This window comes from Erpetoichthys calabaricus, chromosome 1 (genome assembly GCF_900747795.2).
Source record: "Erpetoichthys calabaricus chromosome 1, fErpCal1.3, whole genome shotgun sequence".
Classification (NCBI taxonomy): Eukaryota; Metazoa; Chordata; class Cladistia; order Polypteriformes; family Polypteridae; genus Erpetoichthys; species Erpetoichthys calabaricus.
The window spans coordinates 37,489,617-37,504,356 of NC_041394.2; the positions used below are offsets into that span (position 1 = coordinate 37,489,617).

Consider the following 14,740-nt stretch of genomic DNA (forward strand, 5'->3'; position numbering starts at 1 on the left):
ACTCCCAGATAATCAAACAAGCCATGAGCTAGGAAAACTTAGTGAACGTTCTGCGACGGTGGGGGATGGAATAGCCGGCTGCTCGCTGCTCCTCTTAATCGGCACATTTAGAAGACAAGAGAGGTGAGAACGGTTTTAAGGTGGGCCGGATCTACGAGTTTTTTCGTAGACTCTGGTAATTCTAGTGTTAACTTGCAGTGATTGCCCTTGAGCCTTATTAATTGACATAGCAAAAGCCAAACGAACATGAAATTGTAGCCGTTTGAAATCAAAGGGTAAATCATTCGGAATCAGCGGAATTCTTGGTATGAAAACATCTTCACATCTTGCGCAATGTTTCAGACGCCCTTGAAATAGATTTTTTTCTGGCATCGGAAATGTACTTTCAAATTGTATGTCTTTTTTCGGTGGGATGTGTATATTAGCGAAAAGCAGGAAAATTTATAATGTGTTACATGGTATTATGTACGGAATAAGCACCACAGTGAGATGAATGTACATTTTTTACAATACGTCGGAAAGTGAACAAATAGCATCAGTCAGTCAGAAAGACCAAGACTGAAATTGTACTGTGAGTCAGAAAGTGAGCAAATAGCGGCACAAATACGGAAAGCCAGTCAGGCGCACAGGGTTATTCACGTTTAACATCCATACAGCAATTCCCCTTCACCTGATGAAAGCAGTTGGCCTTCTCATACTTGGACACTTCCGCCATCTGTTGGCAATTTAAAGAAACATTGGTAAAGAGCGATGCACAGGGACCAAACGTGCAGCTAGATGGCGCCGCCATTAATGTCTGTTGCAACTTGCGACCATCTTGTTGATGATAAGTACAGGGATGTGTGCTAAACGTTGTGTCGGTGAAAGGGTTCTCTGCGCTTCAGCACGAACATTTTTCCCCAACCAAACATACCCCATGACCTCCTCCTGGTCACAAAGGAGCCCCATCCCCAGTTTGGTGGCGATCGGACGCCCGATGCAGATTTGTATGGTGGACAAACGAACATACATACATACAGTGCCTCCGGAAAGTATTCACAGCGCATCACTTCTTCCACATTTTGTTAAGTTGCAGCCTTATTCCAAAATGGATTAAATTCTTTTTTTTCCCTCAGAATTCTACATACGACACCCCATAATGACAACGTGAAAAAAGTTTACTTGAGGTTTTTGCAGATTTATTAAAAATAAAAAAACGGAGAAATCACATGTACATAAGTATTAACAGCCTTTGCTCAACACTTTGTCGATGCACCTTTGGCAGCAATTACAGTCTCAAGTCTTTTTGAATATGATGCCACAAGATTGGCACACCTACCCTTGGCCAGTTTCGCCCATTCCTCTTTGCAGCACCTGTCAAGCTCCATCAGGTTGGATGGGAAGCGTCGGTGCACAGCCATTTTAAGATCTCTCCAGAGATGTTCAATCGGATTCAAGTCTGGGCTCTGGCTGGGCCAATCAAGGACATTCACAGAGTTGTCCTGAAGCCACTCTTGATATCTTGGCTGTGTGCTTAGGGTCATTGTCCTGCTGAAAGATGAACCGTCGCCCCAGTCTGAGGTCAAGAGCGCTCTGGAGCAGGTTTCCAACCAGGATGTCTCTGTACATTGCTGCAGTCATCTTTCCCTTTATCCTGGCTAGTCTAGATGAGTGGTGCCTGGTTTCCTCCAAACGTGACGCCTGGCATTCACACCAAAGAGTTCAATCTTTGTCTCATCAGACCAGAGAATTTTCTTTCTCCAGGCGGGCTGTCATGTGCCTTTTACTATGGAGTGGCTTCCGTCTGGCCACTCTACCATACAGGCCTGATTGGTGGATTGCTGCAGAGATGGTTGACCTTCTGGAAGGTTCTCCTCTCTCCACAGAAGACCTCTGGAGCTCTGACAGAGTGACCATCGGGTTCTTGGTCACCTCCCTGACTAAGGCCCTTCTCCCCCGATCACTCAGTTTAGATGGCCAGCCAGCTTTAGGAAGAGTCCTGGTGGTTTCGAACTTCTTCCACTTACAGATGATGGAGTCCACTGTGCTCATTGGGACCGTCAAAGCAGCAGAAATTTTTCTGTAACCTTCCCCAGATTTGTGCCTCGAGACAATCCTGTCTCGGCGGTCTACAGACAATTCCTTTGACTTCATGCTTGGTTTGTGCTCTGACATGAACTGTCAACTGTGGGACCTTATATAGACAGGTGTGTGCCTTTCCAAATCATATCCAATCAACTGAATTTACCACAGGTGGACTCCAGTGAAGCTCCAGAAACATCTCAGGATGCACCTGAGCTCAATTTTGAGCTTCATGGCAAAGGCTCTGAATACTTATGTACATGTGCTTTCTCAATTTTTTTATTTTTAATAAATTTGCAAAAACCTCAAGTAAACTTTTTTCACGTCATTATAGGGTGTTGTGTGTAGAATTCTGAGGAAAAAAATGAATTTAATCCATTTTGGAATAAGGCTGTAACATAACAAAATGTGGAAAAAGTGATGCGCTGTGAATACTTTCTGGATGCACGGTACATACATACATACATACATAGACTCTGCTTTATATATTAAGATGTATCACAGATAAATATTTGTTGTACATGTTTGGTTAGTTAAAATATTGATTTTTATTTGTTTTAGTGTATTATGGTCAATGAATAATAAGTCTATAGAATTTCATTTTGTTAATAAAAAAAAAAAAATTCACACCAGTGGTCTATAGTTTAATTATAAAAATGCACTTTAATGACACAACACTTCTCTTTGTCTGGTTATGCAGGAGACTAGTGTAAGGTTTGTTAAAGGGATAAAGAAAAAAAAAAAACAATCTGTATTGGAATCGGCCGATCAAGTAACATAAAATTGGTGATCGTTTGTGGCATTAAAAAACCTGACTGGAGCATCCGTAATTGTCAATGTTGACATCACAGCATATGCGGTTTGGTCTTTGACAACCTGCTTGGAGTTAATAAACTTGGCATGAAGATGTTTCTCATGAGCTGTACATGAACTTTCAATATATAGTTTTTTACCTGCATTTTTTATTACTTTTTAATTTAATATTTTTTGCTTCTGGAGTATGTGAATTTCCCCCTGGGATTAATAAAGTATCTATCTATCTGACTGACTGACTGACTGACTGACTGACTCTTTCTTTCTTTCTTTCTTTCTTTCTTTCTTTCTTTCTTTCTTTCTTTCTTTCTTTCTTTCTTTCTTTCTGTCGTTCTTGTGCACACATGTCAATGCCGTGAAAACCTGTCATAGAAACACCAGGGATTTGTTTTTCCAGACACTGTGTGATGAAAGTATCCAGCATACCATCTGGGAGAGGGTCAGTTTCCCATGTGTTTAACACTGGTCACACAGTTCTCAATTGCAGACACAGTACTAGGCAAGATGAGGTTAGCTTTCTGCTGCGTCTGACTTAGTATTACTGTCTCCTACAGGACATCAGCCAGGAAATGACAACGTTCAATTACCGTTTATACTCGCGTATAAGTTGAAAAATTTATGCCTTTAAATTCATTCAAAAAAACAGGGTCAAGTATCCACGGGGCAACACAATTGTCAATAGAATTTGGGTAATGACATTGTACACTCAACTCTTCATGGTGTTAAGTCACCGGTCATCTGCCGTTTCCCATGGTCTTTGAAATAATTATAAGCCAGCAATACTATTGCTAATAAGCTAGTTTTTTTCTAATTTCATTAAATAATTCTTTAAACTGTGAAATACTTGAATTTGAGCATTAGCTTTTGCAGGTTCTGGATAACAAACATACCATTAGCTGCCACATGCAACCAGATTTGGAATCAAAAGAACCAAGGCAACGCACGCGATGGTGGTAACCGGAAACATACACTCAGCATTCATTTGGCGCAACGTTTTGCAGCTCTTTATTAAATTTGCATTGAATTGTTTCTGTACCCACAGTTTATTTATTAGTTTATTAGTAAAATAGATCAGTGGCGGGGCAACGCAAGCGATGGCGGTAACCGGAAACAAACCGGAAACATACACTCAGCATTCATTTGGCGCAACGTTTTGCTCTTTATTAAATTTGCATTGAATTGTTTCTGTACCCACAGTATATTTATTAGTTTATTAGTAAAATAGATCAGTGGCGGGCCGTCAGGGCCTGCAAGGCCATCTCTGCTGGCCTAAAAAAATATGAATCACAAACTGATGTTAATTATATTTTGTCCATGAATACTTATTAAATAATTCCAAATAGTCTGTCCGCTTCCTTTCATAGCTTTTCCGATGGTTGTGCTGCGCCTGCTTCCAGACATGTATTTTCATATTAAAGCATTTAACCAATCACATTTCAGCCATCATTTGTTGCCAGGCAGGGTCAAAGTCAAAGAAGTCTGCCCAGAGGCTTTCACAATCCGTTCTGCAGGCCCTCTAACACAAAATAAATGTCGATTAAACTGTTGCTTCAACCAATCAGATTTTGAGTTGGTTTCACTAGGGTCCTCTAGCAGGCGTACGGCAATGTCACCATATTCAGACCCGTTGATTGGATAGGATGATGCGGATGGTGTAATAGAAAAATACGAATGCGAGCATCATGGGGCAGCTGTACACATTGGTATGTTTGGCGGTGACCATTCCCGTATCCACTGCTTCTGTCAAGCGGACATTTTCAGCCCTAAAGCGAATTAAAACTTATGCCAGAAATACGACAGGGCAGGTTCCACTTTCAGCATTAGCTTCGATGGCAATAGAAAGGGATTTCGTGATGGAACTGAAGCGCACAGATAATATGTACGACAGAGTAATTGAACTGTTTTTGAGGAAAGAGAGGAGGATGGATTTTGTTTACAAATAATCCGAATTTTTGGTGAGTAAAATGTTGTGATTTTCCTAAATAATATTGCAAGTTGAGTTATTATTTATGTTTTTTATGTGTGTCGCGGGCTGTAGCTGCAGTAGAAAGGAACTTGTTCACCCCTAGTTTGTCTATTCAATAAAGGCATTTATTGTGGCTACAGGAGTTACCTATCTGCGATGCAATGGCTCTTTATACTGTATTTCTGCATATTAAGATGGTTTTTATAACCATAAATTAGTTTTTATGGGGCGGGTTGATTCAGACGGAGCACTACTGAAGGCCTAGGTGTGAAATGCACGGTCTGCCACTGAAATAGATCAATATATTAAGTTAAACTTCTTACCAGTACGATCATGAGTTCTGAAAAGAAGACAAGAGCATCGTATCCCGCATCGTTCAAACTGAAACTTATTCAGCGTGCTGAGGAAACCAATAATTGTGTGGCTGGCAGAGAGTTTTACGTTAGCGAAAAACTTGTAAGAGATTGGATAAAAAATAAGTCTTCTCTACAAGCAATGCCAAAGTTTAAGAAAGCATTGCGTTTTGGACTTTCGCCTTTCAGTGGACTGGAAAAGGACTTGAATGACTGGATTGTGGAATGCAGGCAAAATGGATACATTGTGACTCGTTCGAGCATTCAGATACGGGCACTTCAGTTAGCAAAAGAAGGAAAGTATTTAACGATCGATGGTAAGCCTTTGTTGGAATTTCAAGCATCGGCTGGCTGGTGTACGCGGTTTATGAACAGATATGGGCTGTGCCTTCGTCAGTGAACAAAAATCGTGCAGAAGCTGCCGAAAGATCTAGAAGATAAGGTCAGTTCCTTTCATAAATTTATTATCAAGCAAAGACAAAGGCATGACTTTGATCTCAGTAACATTGGTAACATGGATGAAATGCCAATGATATTTGATATGCCGGGTAATCGAACTGTAGCAGGTATTGGTGAGAAGACCGTACTTAATTAAGACAACGGGCCATGAAAAAACCCATTTCACCGTTGTCCTCTCTTGCTTGGCAGATGGTACAAAGCTATGCCCAACGATAATATTCAAGAGGAAGTCGTTCCCAAAGAACATAAAATTTCCTGCAGGCATTACTGTTCGTGTACACCCCAAAGTCTGGATGGATGAGGCTGTAACGAAATTGTGGCTTCAAGATGTGTGGGCTAGGCGATCGGGAGCAGGGCTAAGAAAACGGCCGTCACTTTTGGTGTGGGACATGTTCCGCGCTCATACATCAGAGGATGTGAAGGATGAAGCCAGGAAAATGGCGGCTTCGTTAGCTGTTGTTCCCGGCGGATTGACATCGATGCTCCAGCCATTAGACGTTTGTTTGAACAAGCCATTCGAGGACAGAGTACACAGCATGTGGCAGCAGTGGATGTGTTCTGGAGAAGTAAAATTAACAAAAGAAGGGAATTTGATGAAACCAGACATTGATTTAGTAGCTAAATGGGTAAAGGAAGCTTGGGACTCAATTCCACCAGAAATTTTCAAAAAGTCGTTCTTGAAATGCGGCTTCAGTAATGCATGGATGGATCAGAAGATGATGCCATCTATGAAGACAAAGAATCAGCAGCAGATGATTCAGCAGATGGCGACAGCGAAGAGAACGATGTTTATGCTGACGACGTCACAGAAGAAGACTTTCACGTTTTATTCGGACATTCTGATGACGAAGAATCAGACTTTGAAGGATTTGAAGAAGACACTTAGGGCCACTTTATTGTATGTGAGGGACTTGAATACGAATTTATTTGAAATATTCTAACTTTAAGTGAATAAATAAAAATGTTTTTGGAGTTTTAATTTTGGCTTTATAAAATTCTTCAAAGATTAAAGTGTTGAAAGTCTGGGCCCAGGTACATTGGGTATAATTATGAAATTCAAAGAATTTGATAGCTGTCAAGTTTTACTCTCGACTTATACGCGGGTCATAACAAATTTTGTAATTTTCGGCTTAAAAATACACTCGACTTATCTGCGAGATCGCCTAATACGCGAGTATCTACGGTAACTTCATGTTCTTCACAGTTTTGGAGACCTTTTCCTCATTGCCAGCAATATCAGCACTGCAACTGTTTTCTCCCATGTTATCCATGTCAATGGCAATAGCTGCATACTGTCCAGCTTTGTACTGTAATGGTAGATCTTCCGATTCAAGTGCAGGGTGTTTTTCATAAGACTCGAGATTTGAATCTTTTTCAAGATGCCCAAGAAGTGCCAGTTCTAGGCTATGAACCATACAGTGAATATCGAGCAATCTGAGATTGTCCACTCAGTTTGGCAACAGTAGCTGTTTGTCCCATGTTCACATTAGCGCCCACAGCGCAGAAACCTTTTTCCATTCATTTAATCCAAAGTTTGCCGTTGATGAATGAATGTAGTCAGTCACACCATCATTATGAGCATATGACAATTCTGTGATAGAGACAAGTTTGGTTTACTGGCAGTGCATCATGTAAATATCTGACGTAGATGGCTTCACTTTTATTCGTGATTGAACTAATGTTGAGTGAAAAATTTTGAAACTTTTAGTTTAATTTTGCATTTTAAAATGATAACATGTTGAATATATTTGAAGTTCAAATATAAATGTAACATTTTTACCACATTTACCTCATGTTACATTGGGTGCATTAGGGCTGCAACTGACGATTGTTTTAGTAATGAATTGATTAGTTGGGATTGTGCATTTCAGAAATTAATTACTTATAAATATTTTAAGCAAAATTTTTTTTTTATAAAAAATTATATACCCTAGGTTCTTGCCTATAAGCTGGACTCATGTATAAGCCGGAGACCAAAAATCATACGAATTTTTAAAATAAAATCGTATCATAGATAAGCCGGACTCATGAATAAGCCGAACGTACTATAACCTATAACTAATAGAAGGGAGGGAGGTCAGTGGTCTCACTCGCACCCATTTAATTTCTTTAAGGGGGGAGAGAGTGTGAGATATTGGCGTCTCTCTCACTCCCCGCATGGCGCGGTTGGAGCGGCCGGAGCGCGTTCTTTCTGCTCTGGGCGTCGCCGAGTCAACACGCGTGTGTAGCGGTCATTTAAATTGTGATTTTATATGTAAGCATATTTAAATATATATCGCGGATTTTTTGCTGGTTCGCGGATTTCTGCGGACAATGGGTCTTTTAATTTCTGGTACATGCTTCCTCAGTTGGTTTGCCCAGTTGATTTCATACAAGGGACGCTATTGGCAGATGGCTGAGAAGCTAGATTGCTTACTTTTCTCTCACTCTTGCGCTGACTATCTGTGATCCTGACGTATGGGGATTGAGCAGGGGGGCTGTTCGCACACCTAGACGATACAGACGCTCGTCTAAAAATGCTGAAAGATTATCTTCACGTTGCTATCTTTTGTAAAGCTGATTCCTGAAAAGACATGCTGCACAGTGCTTCGCATACTTAAAAGCTCGAAGGGCACGTATTGATTTTTGACTGAAAAACAAACTCTGTCTCTGTCTCTCTCTGTGTCTCTCTCTCTCTCTCTCTCTCTCTCTCTCTCTCTCTCTCTTCCTGCTCCTGACGGAGGGGGTGTGAGCTGCCGCCTTCAACAGCTTTGTGCCGCGGTGCTTCGCATACCTAAAAGCCAAACCGCACCACTGATTTGTTTGCTAGAGATTGTTTTCTCTATCTATGTGACATTCTGTGCTCCTGACACACACACCTTTGAAGAGGAAGATATGTTTGCACTCTTTTAATTGTGAGACAGAACTGTCATCTCTGTCTTGTCATGGAGCACAGTTTAAACTTTTGAAAAAGAGACAAATGTTTGTAGTGTTTGAATAACGTTCCTGTCTCTCTACAACCTCTTGTGTTTCTGCGCAAATCTGTGACCCAAGCATGACAATATAAAAATAACCATATAAACATATGGTTTCTACTTCGCGGATTTTCTTATTTCGCGGGTGGCTCTGGAACGCAACCCCCGCGATGGAGGAGGGATTACTGTATAAGCCGGACTTGTGTATAAGCCGATATTCTATTTTTTCATTTTCACAACTTTTTTCCTTAGATAAGCCGCGGCTTATAGACAAGAACTTAGGGTAATTGAAAATAAATAGCAATAGGTAAAAGTAAAATACTTGGTAGCACTTGTAGTTATTTTTTTAATAAGTATTAAAAAAAAAAAAAAAAGCACATACAAACGTACAAGTAACTGCAAGGACTATTAACCTTAGTTCGAATATATTTGAATCCTCTTCCTTCCTCTTTCAGCTACTTCCATTTAGAGGTTGCCAGAGGGGATCATCTGTCTCCACCTTTCCCTGTCTTTTACATCATTTTCTGCCTGGTGGTTCCATCCTCAACATTCTTTTCCTGTTGTACCCATCATCTCTACTCTGCACATGCCCAGGCCATCTCAAACTAACTTCTCTCACTTTGTCACCAACCTGTCATACCTGTGTTTTCCCACTAATATACTCATTCCTAATCTGAGCAAAAATCATAACTCTTTAACTCCACCACTTCTAGCTCTGCCTCCTGTCTTTTTGTCAGTGCCACCATCTTCAAACCATTTAACATAGTTGGTTTCACTACCTTTTATTGACCTTCCCTTTCACTCTTGTAGATACTCTTCTATGACAAATCATTCCTGCCCCTCTTCTCTACCCAGTCCACCCTGCCTGCACTCTTCTTCTTCTCCTTTCAGCCACACACTCCGTTGCTTTGGACTGTTGACCAACACCAAGTATTTAAATTTGTCTACCTTCACCACTTCTTCTTATAGTCGCACCCTTCCACCACCTTCCCTCTAATTTACACATATGTACTGTCCTACTCCTATTGGCTTTCATTCCTCTTCTCTCCAGTGCATACCACATCTCCAGGTTCTCCTCAACCTGCTGTGTACTCTCACTTCACATCACAATGTCATTCATGAACATCGTAGCCCATAGAGACTCCTGTCTGACCTCATCTGTCAACTAGTCCATCACTGTTGCAAAAAGGAAAGGGCTTGTAGCTGATCCTTGATGTTGATCCCATTCTCACCTTGAACCATGCTGTCAGTCCTACCACACACCCCACCGCAGTCAGACTGTCCTTATACGTTTCCTGTACCACCCTCACATACTTTTCTGCTACTCCCAGCTTCCTCATACAGTACCAAGTTTGAATATATATATATATACATATATATATATATATATATATATATATATATATAAACAAAATTGCTATGTAATATATATAGTTTGAATATATTTGAATATTTAGCCATTTTCAGTTTGGATATTAAAACATTATTTTTTTGGCTAATTTGACAGCCTTAGGCTATATTTGCCAATATATAGAAATGCATTATTAGACAACAGCCTTATTGTGCCTTTTCCACTTTTTCAGCCATTCTTAGATCTTCTATTAATTTTATTAATAGCTCTACATGGTAGGTAGTAGGCACAGGTTGTTAATATACAGTGCATTCATCTCCTTTGTGTGTGTGTGTGTGTGTGTGTGGCTGTTTTTTTTTTAATGCTCAGTACATAGCAATGTCAAATATGCAGTGACATGCTCATGCCATATGCACAGAATGACTCAGAAGTACCATCTACTTTGTTTTTTTTTTTTTTTATTTATACCTTGGTTAATATGATGTACTGTAGTGCAGTACAATATGCTGCATTCTTTCTTTTCCTGTCTCTAAATTGTAATGGAGTTAATGATCTTATATCTGTCACTCATTTTGCAGTCATGGGATATTTTTTTTCGCAATGCCAATGCTGGAGCCCCACCAGGGACTGCTTATCAGAGCCCACTTCCTCTTGGTACAAGCCTATCCACCATGGCACAGGTGCAGTCCATGATGCATGCCCAGCCAAATGTGGAGAAACTGGTAGAAGATCACCTAGCAGTGCAGTCTCTCATCAGGGCTTATCAGGTATGTTGAAACTTTTGCAAGGTTTGTGCTAGGTACTTGGGGTCAAACAATATGTATCTGAGCAGTTCCACTTTCAGGTATAGATATTATTATTATTATTACTGTATTAAAATGCATTAGTAATCGGAGGTATTAGGTTAGGAGATAAGGAACTTTTTAAATATTAGGATGTCTTTGCAGTGAACTCATACGTACAGATTATTTTATAAAATACAGAATGCCAAATGTGCTGCTTTGCTGTTATTCAGATGTCAAAACACCACTATTTTTATTTGTGGTCACATTCTATGTTACTTATTCACTTTTTATTTATTATTCCAGTTAGGTTAATAGTTATTTTTATTAAAGCAGTTGTCCCATTAAACATTTTTTGTTACTGTTGTTCCCAGATCTAATTTTGATTACTGTGCTGGGACATATTTTTTCCATACTTTTTCAATGATTCTTGATTGTCTAGATTTATTTTAATAGTATAAATTAAAGTTATTTGATACAAGATTCTATTTTTGTTTTGTATGCAAATATTCACATTTTAAATTAATTGTATGATTTCTGCTTGACGCTGTATAATTTAATTTATACTGTTATAATGCATTCTTTCTACAGATGTGTTATTTTAATTTACAGTATCAAGTTATCTTTAAAATAATCGTTTTGAATATGTACCTTACACTGAAATTGATAAACAGCCATAATGAGAGGTACATCATTTAATCCCCATGCCTGCCTCATTTAGTCTTGAGATACAGTACAAAACTGCCTCCATTCCCAGTTTCAGACAAAGGCATTGTTGCATAGATATTTTTGTTCCTTCACTCTGTAAAGGGAGTGTTTTCATCTCAAAGATCTTTGAGGAAGCAGAAATATTGTTGGAACTGTTCAGCAAAAGGAAAAGAAACTGATTACATTAGTAAAATCATGCTAATTTATTTGTTTTCGTGATGTTTCTATTTGAGTCTCTTCTTCACTCTTAAAATACCAATATTGGGCTAGGTAGCATTTTACTTGAAGCCATTTATATGATTTAAGGTATAATTATACGAGTTTCAGTGTTTTAGGATTTGTTTTTTATATACATATGTATACATATATGTATATGTATTTACATTTTTTTTTTTTTAACTTTCTGTAACAGTTTCACCTTCAAACTGCCGGCCCTTCAGCACAGCTCCCCTCTCAGGGCTGTTTTATTTGTTTTCAACTCCAAACTTCCTAAATGGACATCCATTAATTTTCCTAACCTGCTTATACACAGCAGGGTCATGTAACAGCTGGAGCTATTTTGAAAAAGTAGTTTTACACATTACAGTATATAAATGCTGAAATATTTATTTAGATATTAATAGTACTATAATAAAAGCAAATTATTTATGTGGTATTTCCCAATGACCTTAATTTAGTCTCTGAACTTATGATATGAAAGGAAGTTCAGCAGTAAAATTGCCAAGGACTTCGGGCTTTCTAGGTGTTTTTTTTTTCCTTTCTCTTAATTTAACTCCTTATGTTATGTCACAAATGTTTGTCTTTTAGTTTGGTATATTCGTTCAACTGTGGATTTAAAAAAAAAAAGTAACATTCTCTTAACACATAAGCAAAGACTATAGTAGAAGTTCCCTATACATAAATGTCAATTGGTTTATTGTTGCTTTACTCCTAGGTGAGGGGTCACCACATTGCAAAACTCGATCCTCTTGGAATTAGTTGTGTTAATTTTGATGATGCACCAATAACAGTTGGGTCTCCAAATGTGGGTGAGGAATATATTTGCAATAATGAGAATTGACTTATTTGTGTTAATGTGGTGTTCTTCCCTTCCCTTCCCTTCCCTTTTCTCTTCTCTTTTTCTTTTCTATCATTTTGTTTAATTTCATCCTCTGTCACAATCTTGTCATTCTTTGTTTTCCCATCTCCCTTTACCACTTTTTGGATTGATGATAGATTCGTGGGCATCATGTAGCCCAGCTGGACCCTCTGGGAATCATGGACGCAGACCTGGATTCGTCCGTCCCAGCTGATATTATCACATCTTCTGACAAACTCGGTGAGGGCAAGCTAGTTAGACAGAGAGAAAACATTTCTTTGCTTAACTTCTCTGTTTACAGCATACACAGTCTCCTAAGCAATGCACGTATGCACAGAAGCTCAGTGAACCTCTCCTGTCCATCTCATGTGGTCATCAGTATTATCTCCCTCTGTAACCACATGGTCATTTTTGCTTTTTTGCAGTGGGTTTTTTCCATAAATATTGCATTACTTTTTTGCTATATAAATGAATCCATTTATAGATAATGGTAATTCTTTTATGTTGTGTAATTGCTATACAAGTGAATCCATGTATTATTTATCACATCTACTATAACCCATTATCTTTTACTCTTTAAAAAAAAAAAAAAAAAAAAAAAAAAAAAAAAAAGGACTTTCGTTAGGCTATTAAATAATTCTAAGGAGTAGTACATGGTTAAACTTACTTGGATAGAGACTTTACATTATGAACTTTAATTAGCAGACTTGTTTTTGTCATCTAAAGCATATGTAATCTTTTTTCATGTTTTGCTTTGTAATAAGTTAGGACAGTACAGGTTAATTTAAGCACCACATAAAGCCATCTTTGCGTGTTATTTTTTATTTTTTCCAAGCCCTGGGTATTGATCTCAGTTATACAAATCCCTACGTCTTTTACTGGATCTTTTATTCATTCTTATTTTTTCAGTACAGTAATCCCTCGCTATATCGCGCTTCGCCTTTCGCGGCTTCACTCTATCGCGGATTTTATATGTAAGCATATTTAAATATATATCGCGGATTTTTTGCTGGTTTGCGGATTTCTGCAGACAATGGGTCTTTTAATTTCTGGTACATGCTTCCTCAATTGTTTTGCCCAGTTGATTTCATACAAGGGACGCTATTGGCAGATGGCTGAGAAGCTACCCAACTTAATTTTCTCTCTTTCTTGCGCTGACTTTCTCTGATCCTGACGTTGGGGGATTGAGCAGGGGGGCTGTTCGCACACCTAGACGATACGGACGCTCATCTAAAAATGCTGAAAGATTATCTTCACGTTGCTACCTTTTGTGCAGCTGCTTTGTGAAGCGACATGCTGCACGGTGCTTCGCATACTTAAAAGCTCGAAGGGCACGTATTGATTTTTGTTTGTTTGTCTCTCTCTCTCTCTCTCCCTGCTCCTGACGGAGGGGGTGTGAGCTGCCGCCTTCAACTGCTTTGTGCCGCCGGTGCTTCGCATACTTAAAAGCCAAACAGCCCTAGTGATTTGTTTGCTTGTTTGCTTTCCTCTATCTCTCTGACAGACTCTGCACTCCTTTGAAGAGGAAGATATGTTTGCATTCTTTTAATTGTGAGACGGAACTGTCATCTCTGTCTTGTCATGGAGCAGAGTTTAAACTTTTGAAAAAGAGACAAATGTTTGTTTGCAGTGTTTGAATAAAGCTCAGGTCTCTCTACAACCTCCTGTGTTTCTGCGCAAATCTGTGACCCAAGCATGACAATATAAAAATAACCATATAAACATATGGTTTCTACTTTGCGGATTTTCTTATTTCGCGGGTGGCTCTGGAACGCAACCCCCGTGATGGAGGAGGGATTACTGTATTGTTTTGTGTGTGTTTCTCTTAGTATATTTTTTACTTCAACCAATCAGTAAATGAAAAGTAAACCTTTTTGTATTTTTATTACCTTCATTCACATACATACTCTCTGCTGTTAGTAAGGAAAATTAAAAAAAGGATTATTGAACAATTATATTTGCCTATAGCATATTTGAATATATTTTCACTTGTACTAATTACCTGTTGATACTTCAGTATTTGAAGAGATTTCTAATACTTAAGTATTTTTCAAAAAATACTGGATATGAAGTTTTCTGCAGCTTCTAACTACTTGTGTTACATGCTTTGGATACTATACAGTCACAATAAATTTTATTATCAGCGCCTGTAGTCCTCACATAGCAATGCTATCCTGTACAACAGCATTATCAAAAGAGATTTTTTAGGAAATAC

At 38.7% G+C, this 14,740-nt stretch overlaps 1 protein-coding gene across 3 annotated transcripts in view; it reads left to right on the plus strand.

Moving 5' to 3' along the window:
- Positions 1 to 14,740, plus strand: part of ogdhb (oxoglutarate dehydrogenase b) — a 118,401-nt gene that overhangs the window by 44,711 nt on the left and 58,950 nt on the right. For 2 of the 3 annotated variants that reach the window (XM_051936240.1, XM_028798011.2), the window contains exons 3-4: positions 10,536 to 10,724; positions 12,663 to 12,765. In XM_051936240.1, the coding sequence (XP_051792200.1) occupies positions 10,536 to 10,724; positions 12,663 to 12,765 (292 nt within the window). Of the gene's footprint in view, positions 1 to 10,535; positions 10,725 to 12,381; positions 12,476 to 12,662; positions 12,766 to 14,740 lie in introns of all 3 variants that reach the window. The other variant, XM_028798020.2, reaches the window with a different exon arrangement.